Below are 17,752 nucleotides of genomic sequence, written 5' to 3'. Positions count from 1 at the left end.
AAGAAGAGCTACTGCCCTTCACTACAGCACGGATGGAAGTGGAGAGCACTGTGCTCAGTGAAATGAGCCGAGGGCGAAAGACAAATACCATAGGGTCTCATCTGTAGGTGGAACTTAGTCAACAAAACAAACAAGCAAGCAAAGTATAACCAGCAACATTGAAATAAAGAACAAACTGACAGTAACCAGAGGGGAGGGGCGAAGGGATAACGGGGAAAAGAAGGGGGAGGGGCAAGTCAAGGAACAGGCACGGAGGACCCATGGACAACGCCAAAGTGAGGCAGGGGTGAGGGAGGGAGGTGGGGGTGGGTGGGGCAGGGGAGTGGTGGGGGGAAATGGAGACAACTGAACTTGAACAGCAATAAAAAGAAATGTTATAGAAAGATTATTTACTAGGCATTAATTCCCTAAACCTTCTTGGTGCACAATGTCCTTAACTGTCTAAGTAATATTTATTTATTTACTTTCCAGGGAGAGAGAGAGAGAAACACTGATTTGTTGTTCTACTTCTTGATGCACTCATTGGTTGGTGCTTGCATGTGCCCTGGCCAGGGGCTGAACCGCGATCTTGGCGAATCGGGGTGATGCCCCAACCAAGGGAGCCACCCAGCCAGGCAGCTCCCTTCACAGCGCCCCTGGACCAAAGGGAACGCCCATCGACTTAGGAGCTTTAAACACTCCCTGCTCCCCTGCCCGGATTTACTAAGTTATAACTGACATACAATTAACTGTATACATTTGAAGTGTACAATTTGATACATTTAAACATGCATACATCTGTTACCATCATACAATCAAGATAATGAACACATCCGTCATTTCCAAAAGTTTCTTAGCAGCTTTTTGAAAAAACTAATACATGTAAGTTGGGTGGGTGGGTGTTGGCAGAATTGTGGGGGTAGGGAGTACAGGAAAGAAAAAGTTTTGCTTCCTATGTTTTTGTATTTATTTCCCTTATTATAAAATAAGCCTGCATTGCTTTTGTAATTTAAAAACATCAAACAATATAAAGGGACGTTCTCTTGAAATAATAAGAGCAAATCTCCAAGAAACGGCTTGCTACTTTTGAAGCAGAAGAATCGTTCTCTGGATTCCAAAAAGGACCCGGTGTTTAATCTGCTTCAGCACATCGCTGACGCCCGCGCCTCTCTAGGCCACACTCCAGTGCCACCCGCGACACTAGCAGCTAAGCAAAAGGGAGACTGCAACTCACATCATCACTAGGAGGAAATGTGTCGGCCATTGAGATTTTACTGGTTAACGTGCTACGTTCTCCAACTCAAAGCCTTCTTTCCTCTCCCATCCCCCCACAGTAAGTAATACATTCCAGAACATTCTGCGAGTATCAGCTATAAAACCACAAGGAGCGTGCCCACATCAACACTAAGAGAAACACAGGACAACCACCGTGGGGATCCAGGTGTGAAACCCTTCAAGGACCCAAGAACGCCTGTCCGCTCGGGGACTCGACCCTACGCAGGAGAGAAAACTTGGAAGTCGGTATCTGCTCACTCACAAGCAGTAGCAGTTAACATAATGGGATGAATTTGTTTTGCCTGGAAACCTGAACACAAGTCCTGGTAAGAACAGCACTACAATTACACTACATCTGGAGAGCTTGCTTCTTGTTCGAGAAAAAAAAAAATATGTATTTATTGATTTTAGATGAAGACAAATGTGGTACATGACCACTATTAAAATTTTTAAAAATTACAAAAATACAGAAGAGGAGAGCCCGCACAACCACACCACCCTGAGGCGGCGCAGCGGCAGCGTGCGCGGCAGCCCAGACCGCTGTCTCCCAGGCCCGCGCGCCATCTCCCGCTTGGCGGCCCAGCACGGGGCACGCGGGCAGTTCCGAGAGGCCGCTGTGCGCACCCAGCCCGTCCTTCCGTCCCTCTGACCAATCCCTTCTCTGATCCTCCGGCTGCGTTCACCTGTGACTGCTAAGGCTCATTGTCCTCTTTTCAAAAATTTCCAGTTACAGTTAGCATCCAGCATTCCTTTACATTAGTTTCAGGCACACAATTTACAAAGTGATGCCCCCAATAACCCCAACACCCACCTGGCACCATGTACAGCTCTGACAATACTACTATCTTCCCTATGCTGCGCTATATACCCTGGGACTATTCTGTAACTGCCAATTTGAAGATTTTAATCCCTTTGCCCTTTTCACCCAGACCTCCAACCCTCCTCCCCTCTGGCAATCCTGTTTGCTCTGTATCTGAATCTGTTTCTATTGTCTGCTCATTTATTTTGTTCATTAGATTCCACATGTGAGTGAGATCTATGGTATTTGTCTCTGACTTACTTCACTGGGCATAATGCTCTCTAGGTCTACCCCACTGTTATAAAATGGTAACATTTCATTCTTTTTTGTCTTACTGCCAATGTCTACGCAGACATTGGCAGTAAGGGGTGGGCAAAAGTCGCGAGTGTGTGAAGCGCAGAGTTTATTCTTGTATTACTACTTTTTAACTATTGTACTATTTTCCATCCGAACAACTGTGGAGCTGCTGGCTGCTGCCCGGTGTGTCACGGGAACACTCGCTGAGCCTGTGAAAGGCAGCCGCTCGGTTCAGTGGACGGTGTGCGAGGGCATTCAGGTCTCTCTCGGGGGCTTACCACGCAGCGGGTCAGAGAGAACTGCCCCGGGTCCCACGCAGGGCTCTCTGATCGCAGAGGGGCAGTATGGGAAGGTTATTCAGAATAGTGCTTCTGAAGCTCCTAGCATGTTTTGAAAATACCTTCTATTTTTAAGGTTTTGTTTATTTTTAGATAGAGGGAGAGGGAGGGGGAAAAAGAGGGAGAGAAATATCGATGAGTCAGAGAACATCAACCAGTCGCCTCTCACGTGCCCCGACCTGGAGGAGATGGGACCCACAACCCAGGCAGGCGCCCTGGCAGGGAACCCGCAGAAGCCCTCCCGGTCTGCAGGGCGACGCCCAGCCCGGGCAGCCACACCGGCTGGGGCTTGCCTCCGCCGCGCGGGGGCGCGGCTGAGAGCAGTGCTGCGACCCGAGGGGCGGCTTCGCTAACAAGCTCTCAGGTGATGCTGGTGCTGTGGCCTTTGGGTAGCACTCTTTTGACCCCTATAAGCTCCTAAGAATCATTAAGAACCCTAAATAGCTTTTGTGAGAGTTTTATCTATTGATATGGACTGTATCAGAAATTTAACCAGAGGAATTTAAAAATACTAATTCATTAAAAAATAAACCTATTATATCTTAATATAACTAACATTTAGCTATTTCATAAAAGAACTCATATTAAATATTCCCCCCCCCAAAAAAAAAACAAAATCAGCTAGAAGAGTGTCCCTGCTTTACATTTTTGCAAACCTCTTTAATATCTGGCTTCACAGAAAACAGCTCGTTTCTCTACGTTCAGAATGTTGGTTTGGTTGAAATGCAGGGGAAAAATTTGTCTCCTTCAAGCCAGTCATTGGCGCGGGGAACTAACGGCCCTTTCAGGGAACCGCGGGGTTTTTTGCTGTGACACCAAAACTCGACAAGAGGCCGTTTGTGGGCGGCTGGCTGCTACCTGGAGTCTCAAACCTTATCAGTGAGGGTCTTGGCTCGACCACATCGAGTCCAGGGCTGTTTCCTGCCCTTGAACGGCTCTCTGGCTCATGAACGGTTCTGTACCATCACTGATTGCTCATCTGGAAAATACTGGTCGCTGAATTATATATGTCTTCCCGGGGGGGATTCCCCGTCAGGTGTATCGAAGACCCCGCTCCCTCACACCACGGCCAGACTCAGCAAGCGAGGCTGTGGCACTGGGACACAGAGGCTTGCAACCGGCAGGCAGAGATTTTCCAAAACTCAAGTTCTCACTTAAAAGCGTGAATTGATCATGGACAACAGACATTGTCCGTTATTTTCCTTAAGGTGACACTCTCATCTTATTTTTTGAGAAAATGCTTGCTAATTATTCAAGGCTGAATAAGCAGTTTGTCACCCTTCAAGCAAAACCGGCATTTGCGGAGAAAGTGGCTCTGCGACCGCTGGGGCTGGCTCTCGGCGCTGTAACGGGAGGGACATGCCACTGCCTGAGAAACAGATGAGCCAGATCCTGTCACTGGGAAAAACAGCCCCAGACGGCTGATCATGTTTAAAAAAGGGCAGAAATGAAGCGAGAATGGAGGCCTGCGAACCAGACGCCGGGCTCCCCCGGGTGTTGCTATTCCTCGTCCTCGTCTCCCTGAACCTAAGTGTTTTATTTTTATTTTTGTTTTTATCCTCTCATCAGAGAACATGCTTATGGATTTTAGAGAGAGGGGAAGGGAGGGAAAGAGAGGGAGAGAAACATCGATGTGAGAGAGAGACATCGATCGGCTGCCTCCTGTACGCACCCTGACTGGAGACTGAACCTGCGACCTTCCGGTGGGCGGGGCGGCGCTTCAGCCAAGTGAGCACACAGGCAGGGCTGAACCTGTGTTTTTACAATTGGAAGATGAAAGGGTCAGGCCAGGTGATGCGTAAGGTTCTGTTACATTTTAGGGCTAAAGCCGGTTGTATATAAAAATGCACGGCCACGGGGGAAATGCAAGTCAAACCCAGGGAGACGCACTGGGGTGGCTGTCATCTAAAAGGAGAGACATAGTAGCAAGTGCTGGGGAGGCCGTGGAGATACTGGGACCCTCATATGCCGCCGGCGCTAAGGGGAACCGGCGCGGCCACATCAGAAAACAGCCTGGCAGTTCTTCAAAAGTCAGACAGAGTGAATGTGTGGCCCCAGCAGTGGAGCTGTTGGGTAAATAATCAAGAGACCGCAAACACACCCGCATGTGGCAGTCCGCAGGCCAGCGCTCCGGGCCGTGTCACCCAAAACTGCCGCGGAGCAGAAACGCCCCGAGCGCTAGTCGGCGGGTGAATGACCTGCGGTGTACGTCCAGGTAACGGAGTACCGCTTAGTGTTAAAAGGAAGTTCTGACACGCGCTACGATATGGGTGAACGTTGAAGACTGATGCCAAATGAAAAAAGGCCACGCGCTATACGATTCCATGTACGGGGAATGCCCAGGCTCAGCAGACCCGCAGGGACAGAGGAGACGAGGGGTCGGCTCCCAGGGGTCGGGCGTGCGGGTTAGGGAGAAGTGCCGGTGACGTCAGTGGGCATGGGGCTTCCTGTGGGGGATGAAAGTGGTACAAAATTATGTGTGATGATGGCTGCACAATCCTGGGACTATATTAAAAATAACTGAATTGCACATTTTAAATGGTTGAATTGTATGGTATATGAGCATTGGATTGTTCAAAGTAAGTGGGAATCAGTGCCTAAAAATACTATGACAACACACCACGCACACGCATCACGCAGTCCTTCCGGCAAGACCGCCCAGCGCTGCTTCGGCGGCCAGCACAGCAGGGCACCGGGGAACGAGGTGGGGCGCCCACACCCTCCCCCCCCGATGGAGGCCGCCCCCGGCCGCACAGGCTCCGCAGCGGCCACTCTTCCTGCCGTCACCCCCGCGCGCTGCGTGCAGAGCAGAGCGGCGCCAGCAAGTAACCCCGACCCGTGTCTGCCCCTGCCCTTCGTTCCACCCCCAAAGCACCGGACACACTGGGGGCAGGGAAAGGCCACACTCATCCGGCACGCCCTCCAGTCTGAGCGGGGAGGGAAGAGGAACTGTCCCCGTTCGCTCAGTGACACAGAAAAGCCCCCGCCATGAGCACAGGTCTCCATGAGATGATCCAATTCATCACATACACTACTTCTCTCCGCACCCTGCTCCCGCCACACGGGCACACAGCAGCCTTGCATGCGTCCCTTCCCCTGTCCCTTCCTTCACAGCCTAACGGTGACCGGAAGTGACACCCTATCGGTCGGCTCACTTGAGGCCTGTCCTCCGCACAGAGGAGCGCTTCCGGAGGGCAAAAATCTGGCCCACTGCTCCATTCCTCACCTAAAAGAGCGCCGGGCCCGCAGTGGGCACGCTAGGGCCGCGGCCGCGTCAGAGGCTGCGCCGTCAGCCCGAAGGCCGGCCTGAGTGTCAGGGTCGGGGCACAGGCCAGCAGGGAGAGACTCTGGTCCAGACAGGATTCTTAGCAGGCTGAGAAGTGGTGATTACTTAACCTAAAAGGAGTCCTGGGGGGGGTGGGAATAAAAAATAAGCAGTAAAAAAGTATTTTAAAAAGTTAAAAAATTTTAAAAAGCCTTCAGGGTTTCAGCACGCTAGGCGGTTCCGTGACGCACACCGCCACTGTGAGGCGCAGGTGGGCGGTGGACTCCAGTGGACGGGCCCGCGCCTGGGGCCAGGCGGGGGCACCTGACCCCAACCAGCCACCTGAGGCTTGTTCTCCGCACTCTCCCCTTGGGGGTATGGGTGGGGCGTGGGGGCTGCTGGCAGCCCAGGCTCCTCAAAAGGGAGAAACCTTCCACATGCGTGACTTAACATAGAACAAATGTTATGTGTTTTGAAATTTAATATGTAATATATTAATAAACTTAAAGTTAATTTAATATTTAATTAAAAAGCATGTAAAATCAATGGGGAAAATGGAATATTCAATACATGCTATAGGGACAAATGATTTTTCAATCATTTTAGAAGGTAATAAAGTTATATCCCTACCCTGTACCATTAAAAACAAATTCCAGGAAAATGATAAAGTGAATTGTGAACAAAACAATATGAAAGTATTAGGAGAAAATATCAAGAGATTTTTCTCTGTGATTCTAGGATTTAGGAGACCTTCCAAAGTAACTGAGTTGAAAGTAAGAAGAGTGAAAAAGAGATCCTGCCCAGCTCCCCTAAATCTAAATGGGCGAGGCTGTAGAAAATTTACCGCTCGGCACGCGTGCCCGTGGCTGTCCTTTGGCCGCGCGGGTTTGGGGAAGAGCCTGCACAGCCTCAGCGGCCTCGGCCGGCTCTGCACGGGCACATTTGGAGCTTTAAGAGTTGGCAATAACATATTAAAAGAATCAAGATGATCTCGACTCCCGACATAACTGATTGTGAATTACATAGAGAACATTACTTTTACCTTCTTTTCCAAAGCAAACATATTTTGAGAAATAAACATATTTTAGTTAAACAAGTCTAATCACTTCTGAAATATATAGCTTTGGGTTAAAAATTATTGAACGTAAGGAGTTCAATGAAAATAAGAACTTAAAATTTTGTATTAAGCAACAAGAACTCCCTAGTCACTGGGGAGTACTAACTTCAAAGGCAGATAAATATCAACAATTAAGAAAAGATGGAAAACTGGGGTTTAGGGTCAAAGAGCAAGAGTTTTAGTAATTTTAGGCATCATGTGAAATGTTTCCAGGTGGTGCCGACTGAGGTCGCAGGGAGAGCTACAAAGAGCCTGGAAACAGGCTGTGCAGTACGAGACGGTGGAGGACCATGGAAGCAGAGCACGCGCTTGCGGCAGCGCAGGCCTGCTGGGCCCTGACACGGCGTTAGCAGGCGGAGGCCGGCGCGGCCCAGCAGTGTGGGCCATCCTGGCACCGGCCAGGCTCCGTCACTGGTGTCGCTGCGCCTCACCAGAGCTTTCCGGCACAGGTATGCAGAACGCGTTTACTTCTGTATCATGTATGGGCATTATTATAACGATGTTATATATGTTAAAAACCAAAACAAATTTAAAGAGGATAATAAGTACAAATAGAAGGTTTAACATTTCTGCACCATCTGGTAACTGTGAGGACTAAATGAACTAACTTCCACGAGCCCTTGGAGGTGCCCGGCTTCCTGCACGGTTACCTGTCACGGTAACCAGGACGCAGCACACACACTGCCGTTCCTCACCGTGCCAGCACAGACTGCGGCACAGGAGGACGTTTCGTGGGGGCGTTACGCCAGGCCCCCACCTCCGCTTCCTCGAAGACGGCAGAGCCCAGGCTGCAGCGCACTCACCATGTGGACCACTTCTGGGTAGATGGGCTCTGTGATCACGTTCCGATTATGGGTGATGTACTCCACCATCTCACTTAACGCGGCTCGTTTTACTTCCTTCCACTTCAGGTCGCTCAGTGGATCGGAAACAAAGTCAAAGAGGACACAACACTGACGCAACTTCTGGATGAAGAGCTTCTCTTGATCAGCAGGAGGGACATCTGAAAACCAGAAAGCAAAGTATACTGACTGCAGAAATGCTTAACCCCAAATTATTGCAGAACGCTTTATTTATTTTGAATTAATAGACATTCAAGGAAAAAAGAGACAGGACAGCGGTGAATAGAGGTTAAACATTCCTTGAAGAAAATGAAAAGAAAAAAACCACCAGTCGCTGCGCCGATCACGTGCTTCACGACTCTTCACTCTGACAGCACGCTGCTCGCTCTTCACAGTGAACCCCCACTGAGCGCGCTCACTCAGATGCCGTCTGAGCGCCCGACACGCGCGCCCCGGGACGGCCAAGGCTGCAGGCGCAGAGGCGGGTGAGAAAAGACTGCGGATAAGATCATCCAGTCATTTCCAGTGCAAAGGTTTCATTTTCTGAATGGCCTTCTTGCCTGACTTCACTCCTCACTCGCTTCTACACCCTCGTTCACCCTCCAGGCTGCCGGGCTGCCTCACCGATGCCTTGGGCAGTCACAGTTCTGTGTTTGGAGCCTGCCGCATTCTCAGGTGCTCGGCAGTGCAGGTAACTAAGGAACCCACGTTCCCCCCAAGGGCCACCCTGCCACGCCTCACTCAGGACCTCCTCTCATCAGCTTGGCTCCTGAGAAGCGGCAGGCAAGCCCTCCAAGCACATCCCACGAGCCTGACACGGCAGGTGCCACTGCGCCGCGTGAGGACGAGCACACGCGTGCTGCGAGCTCGCCTGTGGCCACCACCCTGCCCAGTGGCCGGCACAGGCATGGCTGTAGGATACCCTCTCACACAAGGGCATCGCACGCAGAATGGCTCAGGGGCCGTTCCAGGGGCATCAAGGAAGCCCCCCACATGAGCCGGAGCTGTGCAGGCATCGGCCCCTAAAAACACTAGACGGCAACCGACCTTCAAAACAAGCCTCGGCTGTCACCGACCACTAAAACAAAGGCAGTGCAGGTAAGAAGGAATAACAGACTAAAATCTTCTTCTCCCATAAAATTTCAATCTGGAACTCCTCTAAAAGGCAAGAAAATCTTAACTTTGTAGAAATTATGTCAATTCTTCCAGGGTTCCAGACAGTGAAGATGTTACTATGTTGTTTTTGTTTATAGTTTAAAAAAAGCTTGGGATTATAATCTCATAACATCTTTTTACTTTTTAAAACCTCATTTGGCTACTTGTACAAATTCACTGTTTTCAAAAAATCTATAGCATAACAATCAAATCGAACACAACAATAAAAACATTACATCCCAACTTATTATTAAATATTTCCATGTTTCTTTTTTAAAGATTTTATTTATTTACTTTTAGAGAGAGGGAAAGGGAGGGAGAAAGAGAGGGAGGAAAGCATCAATGTGCAAGAGATATATTGATCGGTTGCCTCTTGCACATCCCCAGTGGGGGACCTGGCCTCAACCCAGCCAAGTGCCCTGGCTGGGAACACAACCAGTGACCTTTGGGTTCCCAGGCCGGTACACAACCCACTGAGCCACGCCAGCCAGGGCTCCACCTGTGTTTTGAATGCAACTTAGTGTAGCTTCTTATTGGTCACCATATTGAAAAAAAATCTTCACTTCCTGCTGTGTTAACAGGACTGACCCCTGGGGAATAAAGATCAGTGGAGGTGGGGAAAGAATATGCTTTAGGCCTTTACGTATTCTAAGTTCTCAATGGTATAAAGGCATTCTTTCTGTAATTAAAAATAAAGTCTTGGGGATAAATGGTAATGGAAAAAAGATACAGTTAAAAAAAAAAAAAAAAAGGGCTGGCCCTGGCTGGTGTGGCTCACTTAGCTGGAGCGTTGTCTTGTCAACCAAAAAGGTTGTAGGTTTGACTCCTGGTCAGGGCACGTAAGAGAGGCAACCGATCGTATCATATCAATGTTTCTCTCCTTTCCTTCCCCTCTCTAAGAATCAATAAGCATGTCCTCAGGGGAGAATGAAAAAGAAAAGTCTTTATAAGTTAGCACTGCTAATCTTGAAAGAAGAAAAAAGGTATCACCGAATATAACATGTATTTGACTTGACTCTCCCGATCATCCTTGTAGTGAGAACCAGACGTGAAAGCCTAACCAGGCCCAACGCTGTTGTCACATTACTCTTCAGTGCTTCGTAGTCAAGGCTGCCTGACTCTTACATGATAAATCATGACCCTGAGGTCTGACCCAAATCTTACAGTTACTTCTTGAAGCAGAAAAAATAAAATAACGGATTTTGAATTCTGCCCATGGATAGCAGAGGCTGACGTTACTTTTGAATTGCATGCAGACTAACGACACAGGCACACCTGTTCCACGCGTGTTCATCGACGGTCTGGAGCCCAACAGAGCGTCAACCGCACGGCACGACAGGAGACAGAACTCAGGTGCAGCCACTGGAGCTGCCCCAGGACAGGGCTCCTTAACGGAAAGGGGTGCAGAGGCCCTGCCAGAGGAAGCCCCAGGGCGCCACCCGAAGCCCACGCCATGCTGCCACTGCTGATCCAAGAGAACGAGAACGGAGAAGAGGCTAGTACAGTTCAGGGTAAATAGTGTGAATATCAGGTAATACTTCCTTTTGTTACTTTTGACGTTAAGAGCTGTAACATTCTTCTACACAAATAAATCACAGGCACCTTATGTGTGTGTAAATCTCTTTATCCTCCCCTCCCTCCGGTATTTTCCTGGTTTGCCACAGTGAACTTGGGGTACTTCCCAATTATTTCAGGGTCTACCCTTAAGGGCAGCAGGAGCAGAACGGACGGATGTCTGGAGCAAACTCGGCGGGCGGCGGGGGGAGACATTGACCTTGGCATCGGGGTAGCACAAAGAAGGTGGCGATAAGGACACATGTTATTACCTTTTTAAAAACACTGAGTGAAGGGAAGACTGGTGAGTAAACAGGGGACAGAGACGCCCCAGGACGGCTGCCGTTAGAGAAGGTGGGGGCGGCTTCCCGGTGTCGGGGGTGCTCCGGGTCTCCCAGCAAGGCAGCGGCGCAGAGCAAGCCTCACAGCGGACTTGCCCCACGGCCCCAGCCCTCCCAGATGGGACAAGACCCGGGGGCTCCCAGGGTGAGAACAAACTACTACTTATATTTCCTTCTGCTACAGAGAATAAAAGAGGTGCGCTAACATTTCCTATACAGACTGAGACCCGCTGGAGGGGGTGCGCGAGGCCCCTGTGGCCAGGGGCGTGCGCCCGAGTCTGGAGGCCATGTGCCCCAGTCCGGAGCCACGTGGCTTGGCCACAGGACTCCGAAATGGCCAATCACATCACAGCCACCCGTCCAGGTGCTGCAAGCAATGTGCACCTCACCTGCAGAGGGACTGAGAGACATGACCTAAGACATCTTAAAACACCAAATCGTAGGATGTGATATAATAAGGCTGAACTGCCAGATTGTCGATATAAGCAAAGGGGCATCATGTGAACTCTGTGACAAAAAAAGGATTAAAAAAAAAAAAAAAGGCCAGGCCCTCTCCTACATAACAAGTCTGGGTCGTGAACAGAAATACTCCAAGACGCCAAAAGGACCAGGCTCCTGCACGGCAACAGCATAGCCGGCCGCCCTGGTGCGCAGGGGGCGGCTCTGCCCGAGTAACTGGGATGCCAGGGATGCAGACGGAGCTGCACAAACCACAGGCCTGGAGAGCGTCAGCTCCGGAGACGTCCCGAAGGTACTCATGAGGGTGCAGTCCCCTTCCTGGTCACACATGTGACACAGCTGAAGCCGCTCAGTTCTCCAGGAGAGACCACAAGTCGCCACATCACCTCTGAGTGCTCACTCAGCTTCCTTAAGGGCATGGCGCCAACAGTTTGCAAGTCATGAGCCCACAAGAGACACCTCAAACAGCAGAAACAAACGAGCAGCCTCTCCAAAGCAAAGAGCCAAACCTTCAGCTATGGCATCGTCTGGGCTTCTAATACATTTATTCTTAGCACACAATTTGGTGTAAATCTGGCATTTTTCATTACAATGTACTAAATTCCACTTAGCTCTATTTCCTATATGAAGAAACTTAGCAGATAGCAAGTTTCCCCCACTAAGAAAACAGAAGTTCAGCAATGTTATTCTGTTTTGAAAGAGTAAATTCATGCACTGTCTCCTGAAGCACTCGCCCCATGTCCTGTGTGCCCTCTGTCCCAGACAATGTCCCCAGGCGGGGGCCCTTGTCAGCTGCGGCCGCCAACCCCACGCCCGCGCCTGCAGCCTTCACGCCGGACTCGCTGCCCGCGGGAGGCAGTCCCGCGCGCTCCGCTCCGCGCCTCACCTGCACCGGCTTCTAGGCTTCCCATGTCGACCTGGGGAGAGCACAGGTCTCTGCACTGCTGACTCCGCCAACCTGGGAATGTGGACTCTCTCTCCAATTAAGTTTCCCTTAAAAGTCTTCCAATAAAGTTTTACAATTCTCCTAAAAATGTGTTACACATCATTTTTTAGGTTTATTCTTAGGGATTTGTTACGTTCTGATGCTATTGTAAGAGTATCTTCAAAAAAATTTTTCTAGCAGTTGCTGTTATATAGAAAAAAAATGATTCTGGGTATTATTTCCCTACCTAGCTAGCTTGCTTCACTCATTAACTCTAAGAACTATCTGCCCAGCCCTCTGGCTTCCTGTGTATTCTGCCCTTCCATCTGCGAATGCCAGAGCTGCTCTCTTTCTTGCCGAAGCTGCAAGCAGTGGCCCGAGAGGCACCCTCACCTCTTCCCCGCCTTACAGGGACGCGCTCACGGCTCTGCCGCCGCGCCTGATGCTTGCACTAGGACTCTGTGGGCTGCACTTCCCAGATGAAGGAACGCCCTACAGATTCAGTGCCATCCCGATCCCACCCCAACGGAGGCTGTGAAACTGCAAAAGTGGATCCTAAAATGTACACCGACGGGCAAAGGGTCAACATGAACCAGGACCCTTGCAGAAGAACAACTGGAAAGCTTTATGAATGAAAGCAGTTGAGCCCTGAAAAGCCACAGGGGACAGAGTCCAGAACAGGCCCGAGCACATGTGGACACCTGACTTACAACAAATGGGCTACAGAAGGCGAAGAAAGGCCAGTGTTCAAATATGTGGAACACGTAGGAGCCCAGGGACAAAAAGGAAAGGCAAGGGAAGAGGAAGCAGAGGAAAGGAGGTGGGGGGCGGGGGGGTAGGTGGAGAAAAGAAAGAAAAAAAGAAGTTGGATCACATTATATACAAAAAGGAAGTATAAACTCCTGAAGGGTTAGAACCTAAATCTGAAAGAAAGCTCTAAAGTACTACATAGAGGAAGAGATAGGGAAGGACTTAAGATATAAAAACAAGAATCATTAAAAGACTGATAAATTGAACTACATAAATTCAAACATTTTCCTTCATCAAGACACCACCAAGAATGAAAAGACATGCCATAAAGCAGGGGTACCGCTTGGATAAATAGGCAACAGATTCATGTCCAGAATGTACTAACTTTTCGAATAAATTGGTAAGAAAAACCCAGAGTACCAACAGAAAAGTAGGCAAAAGACCTAACCAGGCACATCACAAAACAGACCCAAATGGCTACTCATATACATGTGAAAGGACCGTGGCTCATTAACACCGTGACCAGAGAAATGGAAACTGCACGACGAGAGGGCGCAGACACCGGGCAGACCGACGATCAGGACGCAGCCTGGGGGCCCACAGGGCTGGGAGGGCCGAGCTGGGCTTCCCACACACTGCGGGCCGGGCGGCAGGTGAGGTCGGGTGCAGGGCAGGCATGCGCCCATGGCAGGTCACCCGACAGGCTCGCGCACACGTGCACACACGTGTGGTGTATAGGAGAATGTGTGCAGCAGCACCTGCATCCCAACGCCCATCGTCAGTGAGGACTGTATAATATTCCAAAACTACGCAGCTGAAGGAGGTACAGCCACACGCAGTAAGGGCAAGCCTTACAAAACACTGCGGAGTGAAGGGGGTGACATATTAAGGATTGATTCAGTGTGACTTCACTTACATGAAGCATACACATAGGTGTCCTGAAACCCACATGGGACCTAGAGGGTGTCTCGTCTGGCTTTGTAACTGCCAGGGCACCTGCTTTGTAATTGTTCGTCACACTCGGTTTAGGTGTTTCTGTGCGTGAGTTATATTTCAAATAGAAAGGCTACAGAATATGTGAATGTGGCAGAACAAACACAAAAACAATGCCCGCCCCCCCCCCCCGGCTCCTGCCAAGGCAGCCGCTGTCACCAGCTGGTGTGTCCCTAGAGCTGCTCCGCACGCAGTCCAGGAGGGCCGCCTGCACACAGCCAAGCCTTTCCGCTTGCTGCAGACGAGTCAGCACTGACGGCCTCCGAACTAAGCTCGGTTTACGTGGGGCTGGAAACACACACACAATCCCAACACATTGTCTCATGTTCCTCTACAAAGTGTTTATGTTGAGGAATTCAAGTTCTGGATCTCTTTTTTTTTCTTAAAGATTTTATGTATTCATTTTAGAGGGAGGGAAACATCTATGTGCAAGAGATACACAGATCGGTTGCCTCTCACACCCCCCCAATTTGGGATCAGGCCTGCAACCCAGGCCTGTGCCCTGACCAGGAACTGAACCAGTGACCTCTCAGTTCACAGGCCAGCACTCAATCCACTGAGCCACACTAGCGAGGGCTTTTTTTAACTGAAAATAATTTCTCTGTCAAAATGAAGTTCTAAATGATTTCTCTTCTGTTTATATAAAGTTTCTCCCTCTCCCTCTCTAAGAAAAGATCAGCAATTATAATCCCAAATGTAGAATATAAATTGGGCATGACATCAATCTAAAAGCATCTGGTGTGAAGCAACTGAGACATGGAAACTGAGGTCTCAGAATAGGCTCCAATCTTGAATACGTAGCCTGTATCATAGGAATTAATTTAAAAAATGTATCCAATATGCATGCCAAGCACTGTACCGGGCCCTGACAACACAGAGATAAACTAAAACATGATCTGGATGCCCCCTCGCCCGTGGTTTCAGTTACCTGTGCTCGACAGAGGTCTAAAAATATTAAGTGGAAAATTCTGGAAATAAACAATTCAGAATTTTCAAATTGTGCCACTCTGCATAGTATGACAAAACCTTGTACTGTCGCACTCTGCCCATCCAGGACAGGACCGAGCCCTCTGCCCAGTGCATTCGCGCTGTGCGTGCCACCTGCCAGCCAGCCACCTCACGGCGGTCTCTGTCCTCGAATGGACTGCCACGGTGCTGCAGTGCTTGTGGCCAAGCGGCCCTCACAGCAGCCTGGCGCTGCGTCCCAATGCCCACGTCCCTCCCTCCCTCCATCCCGCTGCGTAGGCGCTATCACCTCACGCCATCACAGGAAAGGTGAGCACGGCACAGCACGCTTCAAGGGGACACCGTCACGTGCTCACTAAAGTATACTGTTACCCCTGTTCTACTTTATTAGCTATTGTTAACCTTCTAGGACGTAAGCTATAAGCCAAGCTTTATCACAGGCGTGTGGGTACAGGGAAAAACATAGTACCCGTGGGGTTCAGTACTACCCCCTGGGGCTGCTGGAACGTATCCCCCACAGGTAAGGAGGGGCGTCGCTACTTGATCTAAAAGTTAAACAACTAAAGCGTGTGAGAAGTGCAATGACTGAGACTTGTGAGGTGCAATGAGGACTCCGGGGTTGGGGATGGGGATGCAGGGGGCTCGCTGGGGAGCACCCGACCTTGGCCTTGGAGGAGTGCGAGCGGGAGCCACGTCAGCCTGCGGAGGCTGAGGCCTGCTGTGCAGGGGCTGGGGCCCTGCCCTGGGGAAGACTGTCTACAGGTGCCCGCTTCTCACGTCGGAGGGCCTGGAAGTTTCAGGACAAATGAAATGGTGCGTTTTCCTGGAAAATCAATCCCCCCCCGGAAGACATAACTTTAAATGAGGACCCTCCTGATTACATCTTACAAACCCTGAATTAATCATACTGGACCCTTGCTTACAGACTTTCACAGAGGAGGGCCTTTGTCCTGCTCACCACTTTAGCCTCCATAGCTAACACTGGCCAAGCACACAGTGGGGCCTCAAGTATTTGCTGAATGAACAAATCAATCTGAAAGAAACAAGTTCGAATAATGTAACTGAGAGGTACCATAATTTAAAACCTATTTTTAGTCAAATAATTACATTCATTCCATAAAAATATACCCTGCTTACAGTCAAATAATGCCCCACGTATCAGGGTGGAATGCGGAGTCTACACAAACTTAAGACAAAGTCAGAGTCTCCAGGGGCACTGCGGGCACAGGCGTCCCAGCGGGGGGCGGGGGCAGAAGTCTGCGAGCAGCCCCGGGGCCCAGCGCCCCGCAGCGCAGCGGGCTTTGGGGCGGGTGAGCACTGCCCCATGACCCGGGAGCCAGAAAGATCTGTTCAGAAGGAGCCCTGGGACTGAAATTAAGACGCCAGAAGCCGCAAGATCTGCTTCAAAGGAGAGGCTGGTCCACGGAACCAGCCCCTCTGCTCTCCTGGGCGGCAACCCCACACTCCAGCCCTGGCTCCTTGGGCCCAGGCAGGGGGTCGCTTGCCCTCGCTCTGTGAATCCAAACTCCTACAGCCGGACGGAGTGACGGACGCGCCCACACGGGGCAGTCACTCTACGGAGATGAAGTGACAACGCTAACCCCTGCTCTGACCCTTAGTGTCCGCAGAATTTCAAAACTGAATCAATCCTCGCCGGTTCCTAACTTGATGATTTTCAAAATTACAATAAACTTTTCAATGTCAAAATGGAAGTACCACAGTTTCTCCATTCTAATAAATAAATACACTTTCCAAATTAATGTTCCCCAAATCACGTGTGCCCTTCACCTGACAGCTGTTTTTCTTTCTTGTGACCCCAAAGAAATGGCTGGCCCTCCGCTCGGCAGCGGCTCAGACCCGGGAAGACACTGGGGTTCGGCTGCAGCAGACACGTCGTGCCTTTGGCCAGGTTTCTCAGCGGCTGTTATTTCATGAGTGTGGCCACGCAGCCCCTCATGCCACCTACACGACCCGATGTCGAGGAGATGAGGTGACAGGGGTGATGTGCAGCAGACGGGACGCTGAAGCACAACGTCACCATCCCAAGACTGTTCATTTCTTTAAGGACGAGTGCTGTCTCCCTGCATCTGTCTGTCTTTCGTTTGGTGGCGTTCCAACAGAAACAAGCCGCAGGGGCAGGCACGCCTTCCGGTCACTAGCCCGCCGAGACCACCCTCTTCCTGCCTGCAGGCTGATTCGGACAGAAATGCGGTGACAGCGTAAGGCTGGCCGGCAGCTTCTCCAGCGCCCTACTTTCGCTTTAAACGTGTTTTCTTAGAGACAACCCGTAGCTCAAAACCCATCGTGGGTGTCCCCGTGAAAACTCCAACCGTGCAGTCCACGGGCACATCACACGGTCACCAGGCCTGTGTCCTCCTCCCCAAAGGGAAGGCTCCGCTCCGCCGGGGCCGAGTCCGGGTGGAAACCCACTCAGAACGGGCAGATCTGGTGTGGGCCCCTCAGCCAGGGACCCCCGCCCTGACCCTGGGGCTCTCTCCTCCCCTCAGAGGGACGTCCTCCATCCACCTCCTTTTGGCTTTTCTAGGATTCCTCAGCCGCTTTTACGTGCATACATGAAGGGGTGAGACTCTCTTTCCTAACGACTTTCTACCACTGACCACTCCCCCTAAGGCTTTCTCATGAAATCACAGTGTAATTTTATGAGACAGATATACTCTTGGTTCAAAAAGCGATGGC

The 17,752-nt window shown here is 50.4% G+C and overlaps 1 protein-coding gene across 7 annotated transcripts in view; it reads right to left on the bottom strand.

Moving 5' to 3' along the window:
* Positions 1-17,752, bottom strand: part of PPP2R5C (protein phosphatase 2 regulatory subunit B'gamma) — a 116,536-nt gene that overhangs the window by 43,309 nt on the left and 55,475 nt on the right. For all 7 annotated transcript variants that reach the window (XM_054567729.1, XM_054567731.1, XM_054567730.1 and 4 more), the window contains one exon: positions 7,874-8,073. In XM_054567729.1, coding sequence (XP_054423704.1) covers positions 7,874-8,073 — 200 coding nt within the window. The remainder of the gene's footprint in view (positions 1-7,873; positions 8,074-17,752) is intronic.

Source organism: Pteronotus mesoamericanus, unplaced genomic scaffold (genome assembly GCF_021234165.1).
Source record: "Pteronotus mesoamericanus isolate MK-2021 breed Mesoamerican mustached bat unplaced genomic scaffold, CSHL_Meso_final contig_192, whole genome shotgun sequence".
Classification (NCBI taxonomy): domain Eukaryota; kingdom Metazoa; phylum Chordata; class Mammalia; order Chiroptera; family Mormoopidae; genus Pteronotus; species Pteronotus mesoamericanus.
This window is presented reverse-complemented; position numbering and strand designations above follow the sequence as displayed.